The sequence below is a fragment of the Haemaphysalis longicornis genome, unplaced genomic scaffold (assembly GCF_048455015.1).
Source record: "Haemaphysalis longicornis isolate Haplotype H1 unplaced genomic scaffold, Haemaphysalis longicornis Haplotype H1 scaffold_1, whole genome shotgun sequence".
Lineage (NCBI taxonomy): Eukaryota > Metazoa > Arthropoda > Arachnida > Ixodida > Ixodidae > Haemaphysalis > Haemaphysalis longicornis.
Window position 1 is genome coordinate 347,651,205 of NW_027526203.1, and position 14,567 is coordinate 347,665,771.

Here is a 14,567-nt window from a genome sequence, read left to right on the forward strand (position 1 = left end):
AGAATTTCTACACAGTAATTGCAAGCGTTATTCGTAGCAGGCTCAAATGCACCATGGTCGCAGTACAAAAAGAATTCGCGCTAATATCATTACACCCTGGTTTTTGTTCCTTTACAAAATCACCGCGAAGTGTACCTTTGGAACTCTGTTCTTTACCTCCTTCCCCTTTTACCTTGAACCTCCGTCCCCTCTGGGCCTGCCGCACCAGGACCCTTTCGCAAACCACCCGTCCAATTTATTACGGGGGAATTACGTTTTGAGACTCATTGAGCGATTCTCCCCCGGCACTAGGCGTGCGCAGCTGCTCTTGCTCCTAGCTGGGTTTATCAGCCGCACTCATCATGCGTCCGCGGAAACGACGTCATCTTCGCCAACCAGAACTGACGGTGCCTGCCGCTGGAATAAGGCGCAGCGACAACCGGAGAGCAGAAATGTACGGTAGGCTCGCCGACAATGTGTGATTTGAGCACGCGCTGCGCCTGCGCAGTAGGGTTTGTTCTACCCCGGTAGGCGCTCGCGCCTATAAGTCGCCATTTGCGTGTGTCGCGACGTATAAAGCCATTGCCGTTAGTCAGGCTCTGTCTAGCCATTGCTGTTAGTCTAACTCTAGCTCTGGGCCTTTATTTCAAGCAATACTACAAGACCTCAAGGGGAGGCAAAGAGAATCTTCTACCGGTGCCTCATAGAGTACTTCGTTCGTAGCTTTATGGCAGTGAAGTCGACGATACTATATACGTCGGTAGGTTGGGATAGTAAACTATAATAGCACATTTCAGACAGTCCTACGAAAAGTCTATCGATAGTGAACTATTGATAAAGCATTATTATCAGTTAGGCTCTGACTCGACTGCCTACAATATCTATAGTACTATCGATATTTTGGAATTACTAGAATCCCTCAGTAAAACTGATGCCAAACTAATTATGAATAGTTTTGCGTGTTTCAGTGGCCACGATATTACCCGTAATTACACTCTAAGAAACATCCGCAGGTTGGCTTCCCCACATCGTTCCATAGCGACGAAATAGCGTGGCCAAATGAGCGAATCTGGCGAATAACGATGCCCAGCATGCGATTTGAGTGAAATAAAAAAAAATTCACAGGGACATTAAGCTCAAGGCATGCATCGTCATTCGCCAAATTCGCACATTTGGCCACCGTGATTTGTCGTTCTAGAACGGGACGGGGAAGCCGACCTGCGGCTGTTTCTTGAAGTGACCTAGGGCGCTGTTGAGGAGCCCGCCAGGATTACCCCACCAAAAACGGATGCGGTGATAAGGATGACAGCTTGATAAGGTTAGGTATGCATTTTTATTGCAGTCACTGAAATGTACGCACATGCAGAAATAACTATCATTAAAAACGAAACACAAGTTTGGTTCATTCGAAAGATTTCCTCGTCAGAATCCTACTGACACCACTTTTAACTTAAAATTCGCTCATATAGGATGGATAGATTGTGGGGTTTAACGCGCCGACGCAACGCAGGCGATGAGGTGCGCCGTAGTGGAGGGCTCCGGATTAATTTCGACCACGTGGGGATCTTTAACGTGCGCCGAAATTTCGTACACACGGGCGTTTTTGCTTTTCGCCTCCATCAGAAAAGCGGCCGCCACGGCCGGGAATCGAACACGCAACCTCGTGCTCATCAGCGCAACGCCTTAGCCACTGAGCCACCGTGGCGGGTAACTTCGCTCAAACAAGCTACATAATTAGGATAAAAGGGAAGAACCATGCGACTCACTTGCTCATTTGCAGCACTAGAACCAATGACGGAATACGCAGAACTGTGCGGTTGGCTGAGGCCGGCAAAAGCAAACGCAAGTTAGGCAGGGCTAATAAGCTTGCAGAACGAGCTATTTTCGCTTAAATGTAATCCATATTCATTTTATAGCAATAAAAATTGTAGGGTAAACAACGCAAGTTACGAAAGTACACGAAGCATAGAAGTAGCAGTACGTACTGCTGCCGGTACTGCGCGCACTGTGCTTGTTATTGCTGCACAGAAGTGCGGCGCTTTGGGGTTGTCTCAGACGACACTGGCCGATTGGTGTAAGCGACACTTTCTTACGTGGCCCTATTTGTCGAGCGTACCCCATGTTTCACGAGACGATTACTACCTACCGTAACAAAAACAAGCCAGGTGAAAATACGGCCAAAAACAAAGCCAAGGTGAATAGCGGTGCAGATCAGTATGGTGGCGCCATCTATGAGGACTGGTGGTAAACAAGGCTCCGCAGTCCACTGCAGACTGAACAGCTCACTAGCGTTCGCTTGAAGATCCGTCCTTGTTACGTCATTACAGACGTCGGGAGAAATAAAATTTTAGCTGAAATTGGTTTATATCTCAGGGAATAAAGCTTTGTTTGCTGCCGGACAAGTGCTGGGAGCACTATAAAACACTAAATCTTTCGCATGGACCCTTTAAGTGCTGCGCACTAGGATAAAAACTTTACTATCCCTTCCTAACGAAAGTTTAGAGAAGCGCGAAAGTTGTCTGTCAAAAGCGCGCCAATAACTTTGCTACAAGTGCGTCCAACTTCCTCTGAAAGTGCGTCCAAATAATCGTCGTATACCTTCCAAGACCCAAATCGCGAAGGAAGAACTAACCCATGCGACCATTTTTCGCGAATTAAGTAAACGCATCTACGAACGATCTAAATGCACACCGATACGTGGTTTATGAGATAAAGGTACACTATTGTACTTGTTCTTCATGATCGATCCGTGTATTGTTTTATCTAGAACCGTTCCTCTGTTTTTTGTTTTTTTCTTAGATTTTCAAGTAACCCTTTTGACAAAATGGAAGCCCGGTTTGACGCACGCGCAGTGTGTCCATAGATATTATCAGAGCTTTTCGTTCTACCAGCCGGCCTGTGGGGAAATGCACAAGTTTTTGTACAGGACACCATTGGTCCCATTAAGAAAACTTTCGCTTGAAAAAAAAAAAAAAAAAATCTCGCGCGCCCTAGAACTATATCAGCCAGCATATGATGGCATGGGGCGTTGCTCTGTGGCGCCCATTCTTTGCGACGTTCGCACAGGTGGCTTTTGAGGCTTTGCGGTTGTGTTCCAGTTTCTGTGTTTGCTTTATATTGCACTCCCCTTCGACGATTTCTCTTCGATGTTAATGCTGTCGCGATTCGCTGCGCAGTGAATAACCGACAAGGGATCACCGCCGCTATTCAGTCGTTGTAGACCGTGTCTCTGTTGACTCGGACGAAGCGCCCACAGTTGTGTTGTGTGTGGGCCATGGAGTATTGAACTTCATTTTTTATTTCCTTACGTTGACTCTTCTTTTCTTTCTTTTTTTTTTTGTTTTGTTTTGCTTTCTCGCCCTATGCAACAAAGTTGTGCGGAGCTTGTATTATTCTTTGCCGAGTACCCCCCACAGCCAGGACCGTGTAAATCCCTGCGTTCTCACAAAAATGTAGATTTGGTGAAAAAAACACCTGTAACAGTTAAAATAGCGTAAATGGAGGTAATTGGTCGGACATAAAGGCGAAAAACCAAAAAATAGGAAAAAATAAAAAATAAAAGTTTTACAAAAATGATCTGACAAATACAAAAACATGCATCATATCGGCCCTCCACTCCTCACAAACGAAAAATAAACGAGAAAATACCGCGAAATAGCGTTGGAATTACGTATAAAAATGGCTTAAAGGAGCCATGAAGACAAAATACAAGTTGGGTTTATTAGAAAGACTGCTTAGTCCCGATAACAATGATACCACTATCATCGCAATCTTCGAACAAATGACGGAGATATTAAAGAAAACGTGTGAAGCAGTCGCGACCCCCTAGCCAATTTCCCGCAACTTTTCTATGACGTCACGGAACCTTGTTTGTGCGATTGGCGGCCGCCTAACTGACCTGTCGCGACGACACATGACTGGACGTCTGTAATGGGGCCTCTAGTTCCATTTGACCGCATCACTTGAATGCGAACGTGCAGTTAACGCACTGAAAATGATGTTTTATTGTTGGCCCCTATGACGTCATTCTTGCTCAAACACGTCACTGTGGCGCAAAATCTGAAAGCTTTTTAATACTTTTTGCTTTTTTTTCGTTAAAAAAACATCTTTTGTGGCTGTAATGGAGCTGAGCGAGATACTGAATCCTAGTTCTTTCAAATTAAACGAAGTTGTATTTTCTCTTCATGGCTCCTTTAAATGGACCAACTCTGCTGTGTGCCTTGCATCTGCGGAAATAAAACATAATTAGCGAAGCAAAAGCTCTTCCTCGCTATAATGGTATATATTTCATTGGTAAAAAGAAACTACAGAAAACCTTAAAATAATAAAATAATCCAACGCTTTTCGCTACTCATTGCCATATTTGGTTGTAAAGAACTCACACTGTAGACAAGCGGCATAGGAATGCTACACACTAGTAGACAATTCTCTGATTTTTTTGCAGATTTTTTTTTAGTGTGCAATGCCTGTTTCTTGTGCGCTCTCGTGCTTTCGAAATGGTAGTGAGCGCGGAAAACATGAATTTATGAAACTCGGAAAATTGTACAACGTAAATAGATGATAAAACCAGTGTCACGTTTCGGGAAAATCGTACGCAGTACGTGGGCTAAACACAGAGCAACATTCAAATCTACAAACTTGTTTAATTGGCTGGGTGTTCGAACGTCTCTACACTGTTTCTTTACAGGTAGCGAAACGCAACAGGTAAGACACGAGCGAATTCCTGTTAACGCAGACGCTTCAAGTTTTGCATTCGAGCCGACGTTCATGCCATGTGTCCCACGTGTCAACTTTCGCCCTCGGAAGATGTGATGCAGCAATTTGATGATCATCATTGGTTGGTAGTGATCCTTGGTGTTTAAGCTGAAGATAAGACATCATTTTGACAATGTAGTTGTTAGCGCAGGTGATTTCCCCGCACGCATAAGTGCGCGACTGGAGCATGCATTCGTTCATTTTGGTCTGACATAGCCGGCCGTTGTTTAGATGTTGTTTGGATTTGGATTTCAAATAACTTACGCATATTCAATTGCATTTCGCGCGCGCGGGGGGAGAGAGAGAGAGAGAGAGAGAGAGAGAGAGAGAGAGAGAGAGAGAGAGAGAGAGAGAGAGAGAGAGAGAGAGAGAGAAGGAGGAGAGAGAGAGAGAGAAAGAGAGAAAGGAGGAGAGAGAGAGGAGAGAGAGAGAGAGAGAGAGAGAGAGAGAAGAGAGAGAGAGAGAGAGAGAGAGAGAGAGGGGGGAGAGAGAGAGGGGGGGGGAGAAATAGAGAGAGGGAGAGAGGGAGAGAGAGAGGGGGGGAGGCAGAAAGGGAAGGAAGGGAGGGAGGGAGGGAGGGAGGGAATACTAAAGAGGAAAATGCAGAGAGGTTTGCCGAAAAAATCTTCACGCCAGCTACCGTCACTGCCATCATTCCCAAGGAGTGAATGACACTTCGGCTGTTTGCAGCTAAACGGCGGAACGAAGGTTTATTCGAGGTGCCCGAATACGTTCGATGTAAGTGGACTTCAATTCGCGCGTCTGACAGAGTTATGAGCTCTGTAAAAGAAGTATTAGCTGCATGGAAGGAAACCATAATTCGGCTTATGTAAAGAAATATAGATGTTAAAGAAATAACCAATTCAGCGGCAGGGGGGGGGGGGAAGGGGGGAGAGTCCATAGAAGAACTAACATGCCTTAAGTTCGGGCCATGCGTCCCTCCCCTCTTGGCCATGCTCCAAAATACCTGTCCCCACCCCTTCCCAGAGGTCACTCTATATCCGCCTCCGCGTTTGCAGTCTCGAACGCGGCGGCGGATAAACTTATGCCCCACGCCATGAAAAAATTTGCGAAAATGTCGGACAGAAGACGCAGAATAGAAGCACTGGATTGCAGCAATTCTGATTTATGCTGGGGAAGGGCAGTAGACGGATAAAATGTTCAGCAATGCGAGAAGCGCTGACGACGTTCCAGGAGTACGTAGTCTTTGGAGATCAGGAGGAAGCTTTGAAATAGAGAATTGAGAAGGATTGGAAGCAACAAGAGATAGGTGGCCTTGAGTACAGGTGACCGGTAATGCAAATACATAAAGCATGATGTCTCCACAACGAACAGTGCGACACACTCCAGACATTTGTGCTGAGAGGAAAGGGAGAAAGGGGGAATTACCTTGTTAAAAAAAATTATTTTCGTTCTGTTTCTTTTCGTCTTTTGTTCTTTTTTCTCATGTTCGTACCGCGTGATTGCGGTTTCTTGTTACCTTTTTTTCGCTCTTCCAGTTTTCTCATTTTTTTCGCTGCCCACCAACCATGATCCCATTGTACAAACTCTCCCTTCCCTCTCCCTGCCCTCGCCCTTGCTACATTTTCTATATATTTATAAACCCTGACACCAACTTATTCTGTACTCTGAAGAAATGAAGTCCTCTTCCTGAAACGTCAGTAAACTTTTATTTTTAATGTTTTTCTCGTGAGTCTGTCTCTACTTACCTTATATATATATATATATATATATATATATATATATATATATATATATATATATATATATATATATATATAAACGAAAGCAAGTTTCCTTGCTGAAACGTTGGCAACGATCGTGCTTTTACCTTGTTCGAAGTTTCTCTTCTCTTGTGTTTGTTCTCTACCATCTTACCATCTTCAAAGTTCTACTGCTCCCTATATATATATATATATATATATATATATATATATATATATATATATATATATATATATATATATATATATAGTTGTCCCAGCTATCTTGCACCAAGATTTAAAAAAAGAGTAATGGCGTAACTCGAAGAAAACCTAGTGCATAATGTTTGCAGTCCTGTGGAGAAGCGGGCAGCATTTTGTTCGTTAATGAGACTTAACTGATTCATTGTAATTAATTATCTAACTCGAGAAGTACTGTCCTAATCACTAAAGTGTCAATGAGGCACTTGTAGGTACCCACGAGGGGCATCTAACGGCGGTATTTTCAGCGACTAACTAATTGCGTACACATTTATTCTGACTGATAAAGAAAACCCGCGAAATATAAAAAATACCACCTGATGGCGCCTCCGCGCGCATCGTAAAGCAATGCCCTCAACAGGCTGCCTCTCAGTTACCCAGAATGAAGTAAACAAAAGAAAGAAAGAATAAATCGCGACCGAGTTTGTGCCTTATCTGCGCACGCGCCCCGCGAATCTTCCTGTTGCTGCTCCTTCCATGCATGCCATTATCAGGGTGATGCGCTGTCTCTTCTGGCGGGTGACAGGCTAAGCAGTTGCTTTCAATCAGCTTATTTGGGGACGCTGCTTTACAATGCGCGCGGAAGCGCCGCAACGTGGTATTTTTTTTAAATTTTAGTAAGACGTGTTGCTGGGCGAGTTGGTTCATATTACAGAAATAAGATTTAGCATAGCGAAAGACATGGACGGTGTAAAGGAAGGGACGGGCGCTAACTCGCAACTGCGAGTTAGCGCTCGTCCCGTCCTTTTCACCGTCCGTGTCTTTCGCTGCGCTAACTCTTATTTCTGTGGTATTTTTTTATATTTCGCGGGTTTTCTTTATCAGTCAGAATAAATGAGTACGCAACACAATTAGTTCGTCGCTGAGAATACCGCAGTTAGATGCCCCTCGTGGGGTACCTACAAGTGCCTTATTGACACGTTAGTGATTAGGACAGTACTTCTCGAGTTAGATAATTAATTACCATTAATTAATTAAGTCTCGTTAACGAAAAAAATTACTGCCCGCTTCTCCGCAGTACTGCAAACATTATGGACTAGGTTTTCTTCGAGTTACGCCATTGCTCATTTTTTAAATCTTGGTGCACCTTGGAGTGATATCATCGAGGGACCACGGTCAATAGGCCGCCAGTTTGGCGAACGGCGAGCGCGCGCATTGCACGGTGCTCCGTCGCATCATTGAGGGTGCCATTGCTCGTGTGTGCTTGCAGCGCTTGTGACCAGTTGTGCTTCACCAGTGAGTCTCGCAGCTAAAGTGCTGTGTATCATTTCAAGTTTTCTGCTATCATGTGCAAGAGCGAACAGAGTCCATAATCAGTAAGCGAATGCCAAATACAAGGTGCGCCTTCATTTTCTTATTCCTACCGATTTTTCCGGCTATATGTGCAGCATGTGGGCGCCAGTGCTGACAGCTTCGATAGGAGCTGCCGCGACCAGGAAACGCCAAGTTGGAAGGGAGGCCTTCGGACGACGCCGCTCCGTTAGTGATCCAGATGCTGTGTGGGCCATCTTTGTTCAGTTTACCGGGGCGTATTACGAATAATTGTCGGGGTAACGGGGGTGGGGGAGGGGGGGGAGGGGAGGGGAAGGGGGAGGCAGTTCTTTCTCGCCCTCGGGTGAAGCGTTTGCTTCCTATCACGTAGCAGTGAGAAGAAAAGGGCCAAATTTGCGGATAGCCAGTGACGCGGATTTATTAATGGACACTGCAGTGAGTACCGGCAAGCGGGCGAATCTCGCAATGAAAATATGAATTCAGGGTCACAAACAGGTCCACTTCGGTGCACAGTCGCGTTACGGCTGAACGTGTGCTACGCCGAACGTCGCGATACGACGTACAAGATTCTGCTTCACTAGGGCTGAATGTTCGTTAAGGAGTCTCAATGCGGCTACTTAGCTCTGTGATAAACTTTCAGCTATTCCGGGCGACTTGCAATGTTAAGTTGGTGCAACTCAAGAGAAGTTCAGAGGACTAGGTCATCTTATTTGCTATCTCTGAGTTAGACCTTAGTAACTAATGTTTTACTCATTAATTGATTTTAACGAGCAGGTTGTTTAGCGTCTGAGCTGACTTGAAAGTTTTTTAGGGCTGTTGACGTACACTCGATAGAGATCCCGGGCTAATTGATGATGATGATTATGGGGTTTGAACGCGGCTGCACTACATAGGCGATGAGGTGCGCCGTAGTGGAGGGCTCCGGGTTAATTTTGACCACCTGGGGATATTTAACATGCGCCGAAATCTTGAACACACGGGCGTTTTTGCTGTTCGTCTTCATCAGAAAAGCGGCCGCCGAGGCCGGGAATCGAAGCCGTGTCCCTGGGCACAGCAGCACAACGCCTTATCCTGGGCTAATTGTTGCACAGCTCAGACACCCCAGTGTTAACTACAAGCCCAGGGCCGGATTAAGGTGGGGGCTACGGGGGCTGCAGCCCCGGGCCCCCAGCTGTCGGGCCCCGCTCGATCATATGAAAAAATATATATCTTGAATGTGCTCGCTGCCCGCGTTGAAAGTTGAAGGTAGGAACTTCAACCTCACCTTCAAACCGAAGCTGACTAACTCGTGACAGGTGTGGAGGTGTGGGGGGCCCCTCACGTTATGGTTGACGACCTTCGAGTCCATTTCAATTTAATTTAGTTATTCCTACTCGTCTTCCTTGTTTTCCCGAGATTTATGAGAAGACGTCTTGGACCAAAAGTCGCGGGTACACAGCTTGACCTGGCCTAAGAAGCCACATAAAAAAGTCCCCGAGCTCGGCTCCAGTTTTTTTCGGCACAGGTCGGTTCGTTAGACTTTTCGGTACACGGACATTTAAGTACGCAGACGTTTCGGCGAGCGCCCGTTTCGGTACAAGAAATTGTCAGGAATGCGAATAATGAAATAATGTCTGAAGAACATTCTAAATTGTTTAAGCCTGAGGGGCGTTATATGTAATTATTGACAACTTAAGCACTACCCTACGGGATCATACACAGTTTCTGCCAGAAATTTCATTGTATAGCGCTTAACAAGGAAGTTAATTGCGATGACGACCCGTTCAATAAAGCTAGTGGAATAGTTGAATCGCATAAGCGTGATTGATATCGACTCGATATTTGTCTATGAATGGTCAACGTATATATGGTTATTTAAATATTCAAAGGTTGTGTAGGTCACTCGCGGGATCGTTCGGCTTGAGCCCGCGCCTCTGGGCTGTAGCCTCTGCAGGCTGTCTGAGCAACAAGCGTTGCGGAAGCTACATGTCCGCGCGACTCCATTCGTAGCGTAATTCTCTAGGCGCCACTCCGTGTGGACGCAGAGGCCGCCGGGCCAGCGCGACCCCAGCGGCTCCCTTCGAGCTGGGAAATCAGCAGGCCTAGGCGGTGTGAAGAGCTCAGGCGTGGACGCCAAACAAAGCAATAACAACGTCTGTTTCCTTTTGGGATGACGAAAGCTGTGTCCACTTAAAAACGCATCCTGCGTGCGACCCCTTCGATGCCGTCTTGAAAACGGACCTCCGCCGCGAATCGGGGACGGTAAGCTGTTTGTCCCCCTGGGCGATTTTCGCTTTGGAATGAGCCGGCGGACGGCGCGGACCAAAGGGCGGCCCGCAGATCTGGTCCCGCTTGGGCGCTGCGGCAGGAGGAGAGGAACCCCCGAAGGAGCGCAGGAAAAACAGTGGACGCGGCAGACACGTTGAGGGCTCTAAAACGAGAGGTCCACCCATACTCGCCTCCGTCGTAGACCCCGAATCTAGACGAGAAGCTTCAGCGTGTTTCCACTGCCAGTTACGACCGAACAATGAACCGACCGATCGACAACCAACTACTGACTGCTGCAACTGCTGCGCGGCACCGACGGGAGCGGCAGCGCGGGGGTGAGCAGGGACATTCTATCCCTATTAAACTGTTGTCTGATGCCATCTCTCGTGCTCACCTGTCGTTCTCCAACCCAAAGGGGTCCTGTTAATGTGTAACGGCTTGCCGACTAGCAAGACCATCACAGCTGCGCAACAGGAGTTCATCGCCGCTGAAAGTTCGACGGCCATGCGCAAACCCACGCACGAAGCGGACCGCTCCCCAGCCCAAAAAGCGACATTTTTCTGCTTATCGTCTTTGTGCTAATAGTGCTGCGATAGGAAGGTTGCGTTGCGCGACACATCTGAGGCCACCCCCCCCCCCTCCCCCCCCAAGACCTCCTTCAAAGGCGGCGCGTGTTCTAATCAAGGAGCTTGGTTCTAACCGCCGCGAGCTTTCTCGTCTGCGCGGGTAACCTACAGGATTTTGGCGCGTAAGTCGTGGCGGTTAAATGTTTGGCAGATCTCTGTAAGTGACAGTTGCCTGCGCGGACTTTGAGCCCTCCCATATATGCAGGTGGAGAACTTTGCAATAAAACTAAAACCTTACAGGCTTAATAAAATATGCTTCTTGTAAGAAAACACTCTTGTACCACGGCGTGTGCAGGCCGACACGGCGCTTCGATTAATTGTGAATCTGTGATGAACCGGCAATTAACCCATGCTAACTTTTACGGCTCATAAAATCCGTTATATAATACCAGACATCAAGCCAAGAAATAAGTTTCCGGAAAGCGTAAAATTATGTATAATTTATCACTGATCAGACAGCATAACATGGGCTTCCAAAATTTTCACAAATTATAAATCGGAATCATTATCATCATCATCTTCATCATCATCATCATCATTAGGGCCCCAAGGACGCAGTAGCCCCGGGCCCCGAAGTTTCCTAATCCGGCACTGTACAAGCCCTATACAAGTCCTAATTCTGCGTTGCCTGACAAAAGCATTTTTAAAACATAAAACCCAGAGGTAGCTAATTACGCTCAGAACCATTCACCAGGAAAAGAGGAATTATACTTGCAAGCTGCCCAGCAGTCTCCAAATTTTGCGCAATGAGACACTTCGAGGTAGTTGAACTTGGTGTCACCGTCTCCGCAGTAGTCTGTCGCCCTTCCCTTTTGAAATGAAAAAAAGGCTACATAGGGACTTCAAGAGGCTAACGGTTGTTTGTTCGAGGCACTCTAAAACAGAAACACATGACCGACCTTCCTATTTTATTTATTTACGACCCACCAGTTTGGCAATCTGCAATGCTCTGGTGGCTGGCGAGCTGTCGCGCCTCGTTGTCCAGAGGTGCGGGCGTTGTTGCGCAGGCCTGGGCGTGGCGTCGGTGGGCGTGGTGGTGAGCGCCCTGCTGTCGCAGTACTTCGTCAAGTACCGGGCCACGGCGTTCGCGCTCATGTCGGTCACGCTGAGCATGACGGGCGTCGTGTTCCCGCCCGTGGCGGCGTACTTCGTGGCCCAGTACGGCTTCTCCACGTCCCTGCTGCTGCTGGGCGCGCTGTCGCTGCACCTCTTCCTCTGCTGCCTGCCGCTGGGGCCCCAACCCTGGCAGAAGGAGCCGCCGCCGGTCGTGGCCACGCTGGGCGCCACCGTTCAGCATCGGCCGGTACGCAGTCTCCGCCACCGGTTTCTTTGAGCCATTGTCTTTCGCGGCTGCCCCAGTGTGCCAATGAGTGAGCGGCGCAGCGTGCAGTTGTCCTGACGACCGCGCAGCCCCGGAGCCGAATCCTGTAAAGCGGCGGCCGTTATTTCGAAATGACATAGTATTGGCGTGAGGCACGTATACACGTTTGTGGCAGGTGATTTCGTAAATAATATTTCGTACATAATAACGGCATGCGCTGAAGCACTGGCGCCGCTGGCGCGGCACCCTCTTTAGCCGCGAGATAAGCTGTTGCAGGAGCGTAGCGCGCGTACACGCTGTTTTTTTTTTTTTTTTCGTTGTTTTGCATCTCTGGTAAATTTGGTTCGGTTTGGCTTTGCAACACATTGTAACCACTCTGGGCCGACTTCTTTAGCGAGGAGCGATGGAAACCAGGGGATCATAGTTCGAATTAACCGTTCTGGATACCGACGCGTTCGAATTACCGGGAGTTTTCCCCCATTGAAATATACAGGGCTGTGCCGGGACCAGGGTGTGAGTTAGAATTAACCAGAAGTTCGAACTAACCGAGTTCGAATTAACGAGCTTTTACTTATATTGTTGCGAGGAGTTATGCAGTCAATCTATGCAATGAAGTAGCTGAGGCATGTACCAGGCTTGCGGCGAATCAACACGAAGAGTATAAGCATCGTGTCCGGCGCCGCGTAAGGAAAAGATGAGGAAGATGAGAAACGCAGCCTTCGATTCCCGGCCGTGGCTGCCGCGTTTCTGATATGCGAAAAGCAAAACGCCCGTCTGTACGAGATTTCGGCGCACGTTAAAGGTCCCCAGGTGGTCCAAATTACTCCGGAGCCCTACACTACAACGCGCCTCATCGCCTGCGTTGAGTCGGCGCGTTAAACCCTACATTCAATCAATCGAGAAACGCAGCCTGGTCGACTATCGCGAGCTTCGCTCTCTAAAAGCTTGGCTTCTGTGGTTTACTCAAATACACTAGCTTTTAAGTCTGCTTCCCCGTAACATCTTGGTGGTGGTACTGGGTAAACTGCAAGGTGATGCGGCGGCTCTTCGCCTGCTCGAACCAACGGCACTCGTTGATGATAGCCTCGACGGTAGCGGAGTCCTTGCAGACAAGCAGGTGGAAAGCGTCATCGGCAATCCATTTTAGTATATGTCCCACCTTGTCCGACTCCGTCATCTGGGCATCAGCTTTGCGGTAAAGGGTTAGGACTTCCTGAATGTAGGTCACGTATGACTCGGTTGAGGTCTGCGCGCATGTGGCTAGCGCCTTCTTGGCTGCAAGTTGGCGACCGAGTAGTTTGCCGAACAAGACGCGCAGCCTTTCCTTGCAAATGACCCAGCTGCTTACCTACTTCTCACAAGTTCGGTACGACGCCTTGGCCGGTCCGTCCAGAGGGAAATCGACATTGGCAAACATGATGGTTGGGCCCCACCGATTATAGGCGCTGATGCGCTCGTACGTGTCGATCCAGTCCTCAACGTACAATTCGTCGGTTCCAGTTAACGTACCTGGGTCACGGGCTTGAGAAACCACAACATGGGGTGTTGTAGAGCCGGGGCCTCATTGCTGGCCATGATCTTTGGTGCTTGAGTGACGTGACGACCGCTACGGAGCTCCATGATGTGGGCAGGCACCCAGCCCACTCCACCAAGATGTTACGGGGAAGCAGACCACAGAAAGACAGGTGCGCCGGGTGAAAAACTGACGTCATGGTACTTGACGTCGTAACAAGCCTTTTGTAAGCTTTGTGAAGCGGAACGGCGGGTGCGGGCTATCTGACGTGAGTGGTCAGCACGGGCGATAGCCTCGCTGGCGTACTCGGTTCGGCGAAGTGAGCGATGGCAGCAAGGTGTCCAGTGGCAATGTTGGCTCACGTCCGTACAGGAAATAAAGGGGAGAAAATCCGGTGGTGTCTTGACGAGATGAATTACATGTGAAGGTGACATAGGGCAATGTGATGTCCCAATCGTGATGATCGGCCGACACGTACTACATAGAAAGCATGTCGGTGAGCGCCCGTTTGAGTTGTTCCGTTAGACCATTAGTAGAGCAAGATAGAAGAATCTCGGCGACAATTTTCGACAAAAAGTAGCGGCCTCTGTCCGTGAGCAGTTGCCGAGGAGCCCCGTGGTGCGGAATTATATCGTGCAGAAGAAAATCGGCAACCACAGTGGCACAGCTCGTTGGAATTGCACAAGTAATTGCATACCGCATTACATAATCTGTCGCAACGAAATGAATAAACTTCTTACCTTCCCGGTTTCTTAAGCAGCTCTTAAATTACACAACTTGAGTGGTAGGCGCGATGCCGCCACTTAAAATTCGCTCATTTTCAAGGGGAATACAGTTTGCTGAAACTTTGCTCATGATAAGTTTTGCCACGCAGGTCCGGGAAATGCTGA

At 47.9% G+C, this 14,567-nt stretch overlaps 1 protein-coding gene across 1 annotated transcript in view; it reads left to right on the plus strand.

Moving 5' to 3' along the window:
- The window catches only part of LOC144153732 (monocarboxylate transporter 11-like), a 42,232-nt gene that overhangs the window by 19,454 nt on the left and 8,211 nt on the right, over positions 1–14,567 (plus strand). The window contains exon 4 of the mRNA XM_077685424.1: positions 11,851–12,146. Coding sequence (XP_077541550.1) covers positions 11,851–12,146 — 296 coding nt within the window. The remainder of the gene's footprint in view (positions 1–11,850; positions 12,147–14,567) is intronic.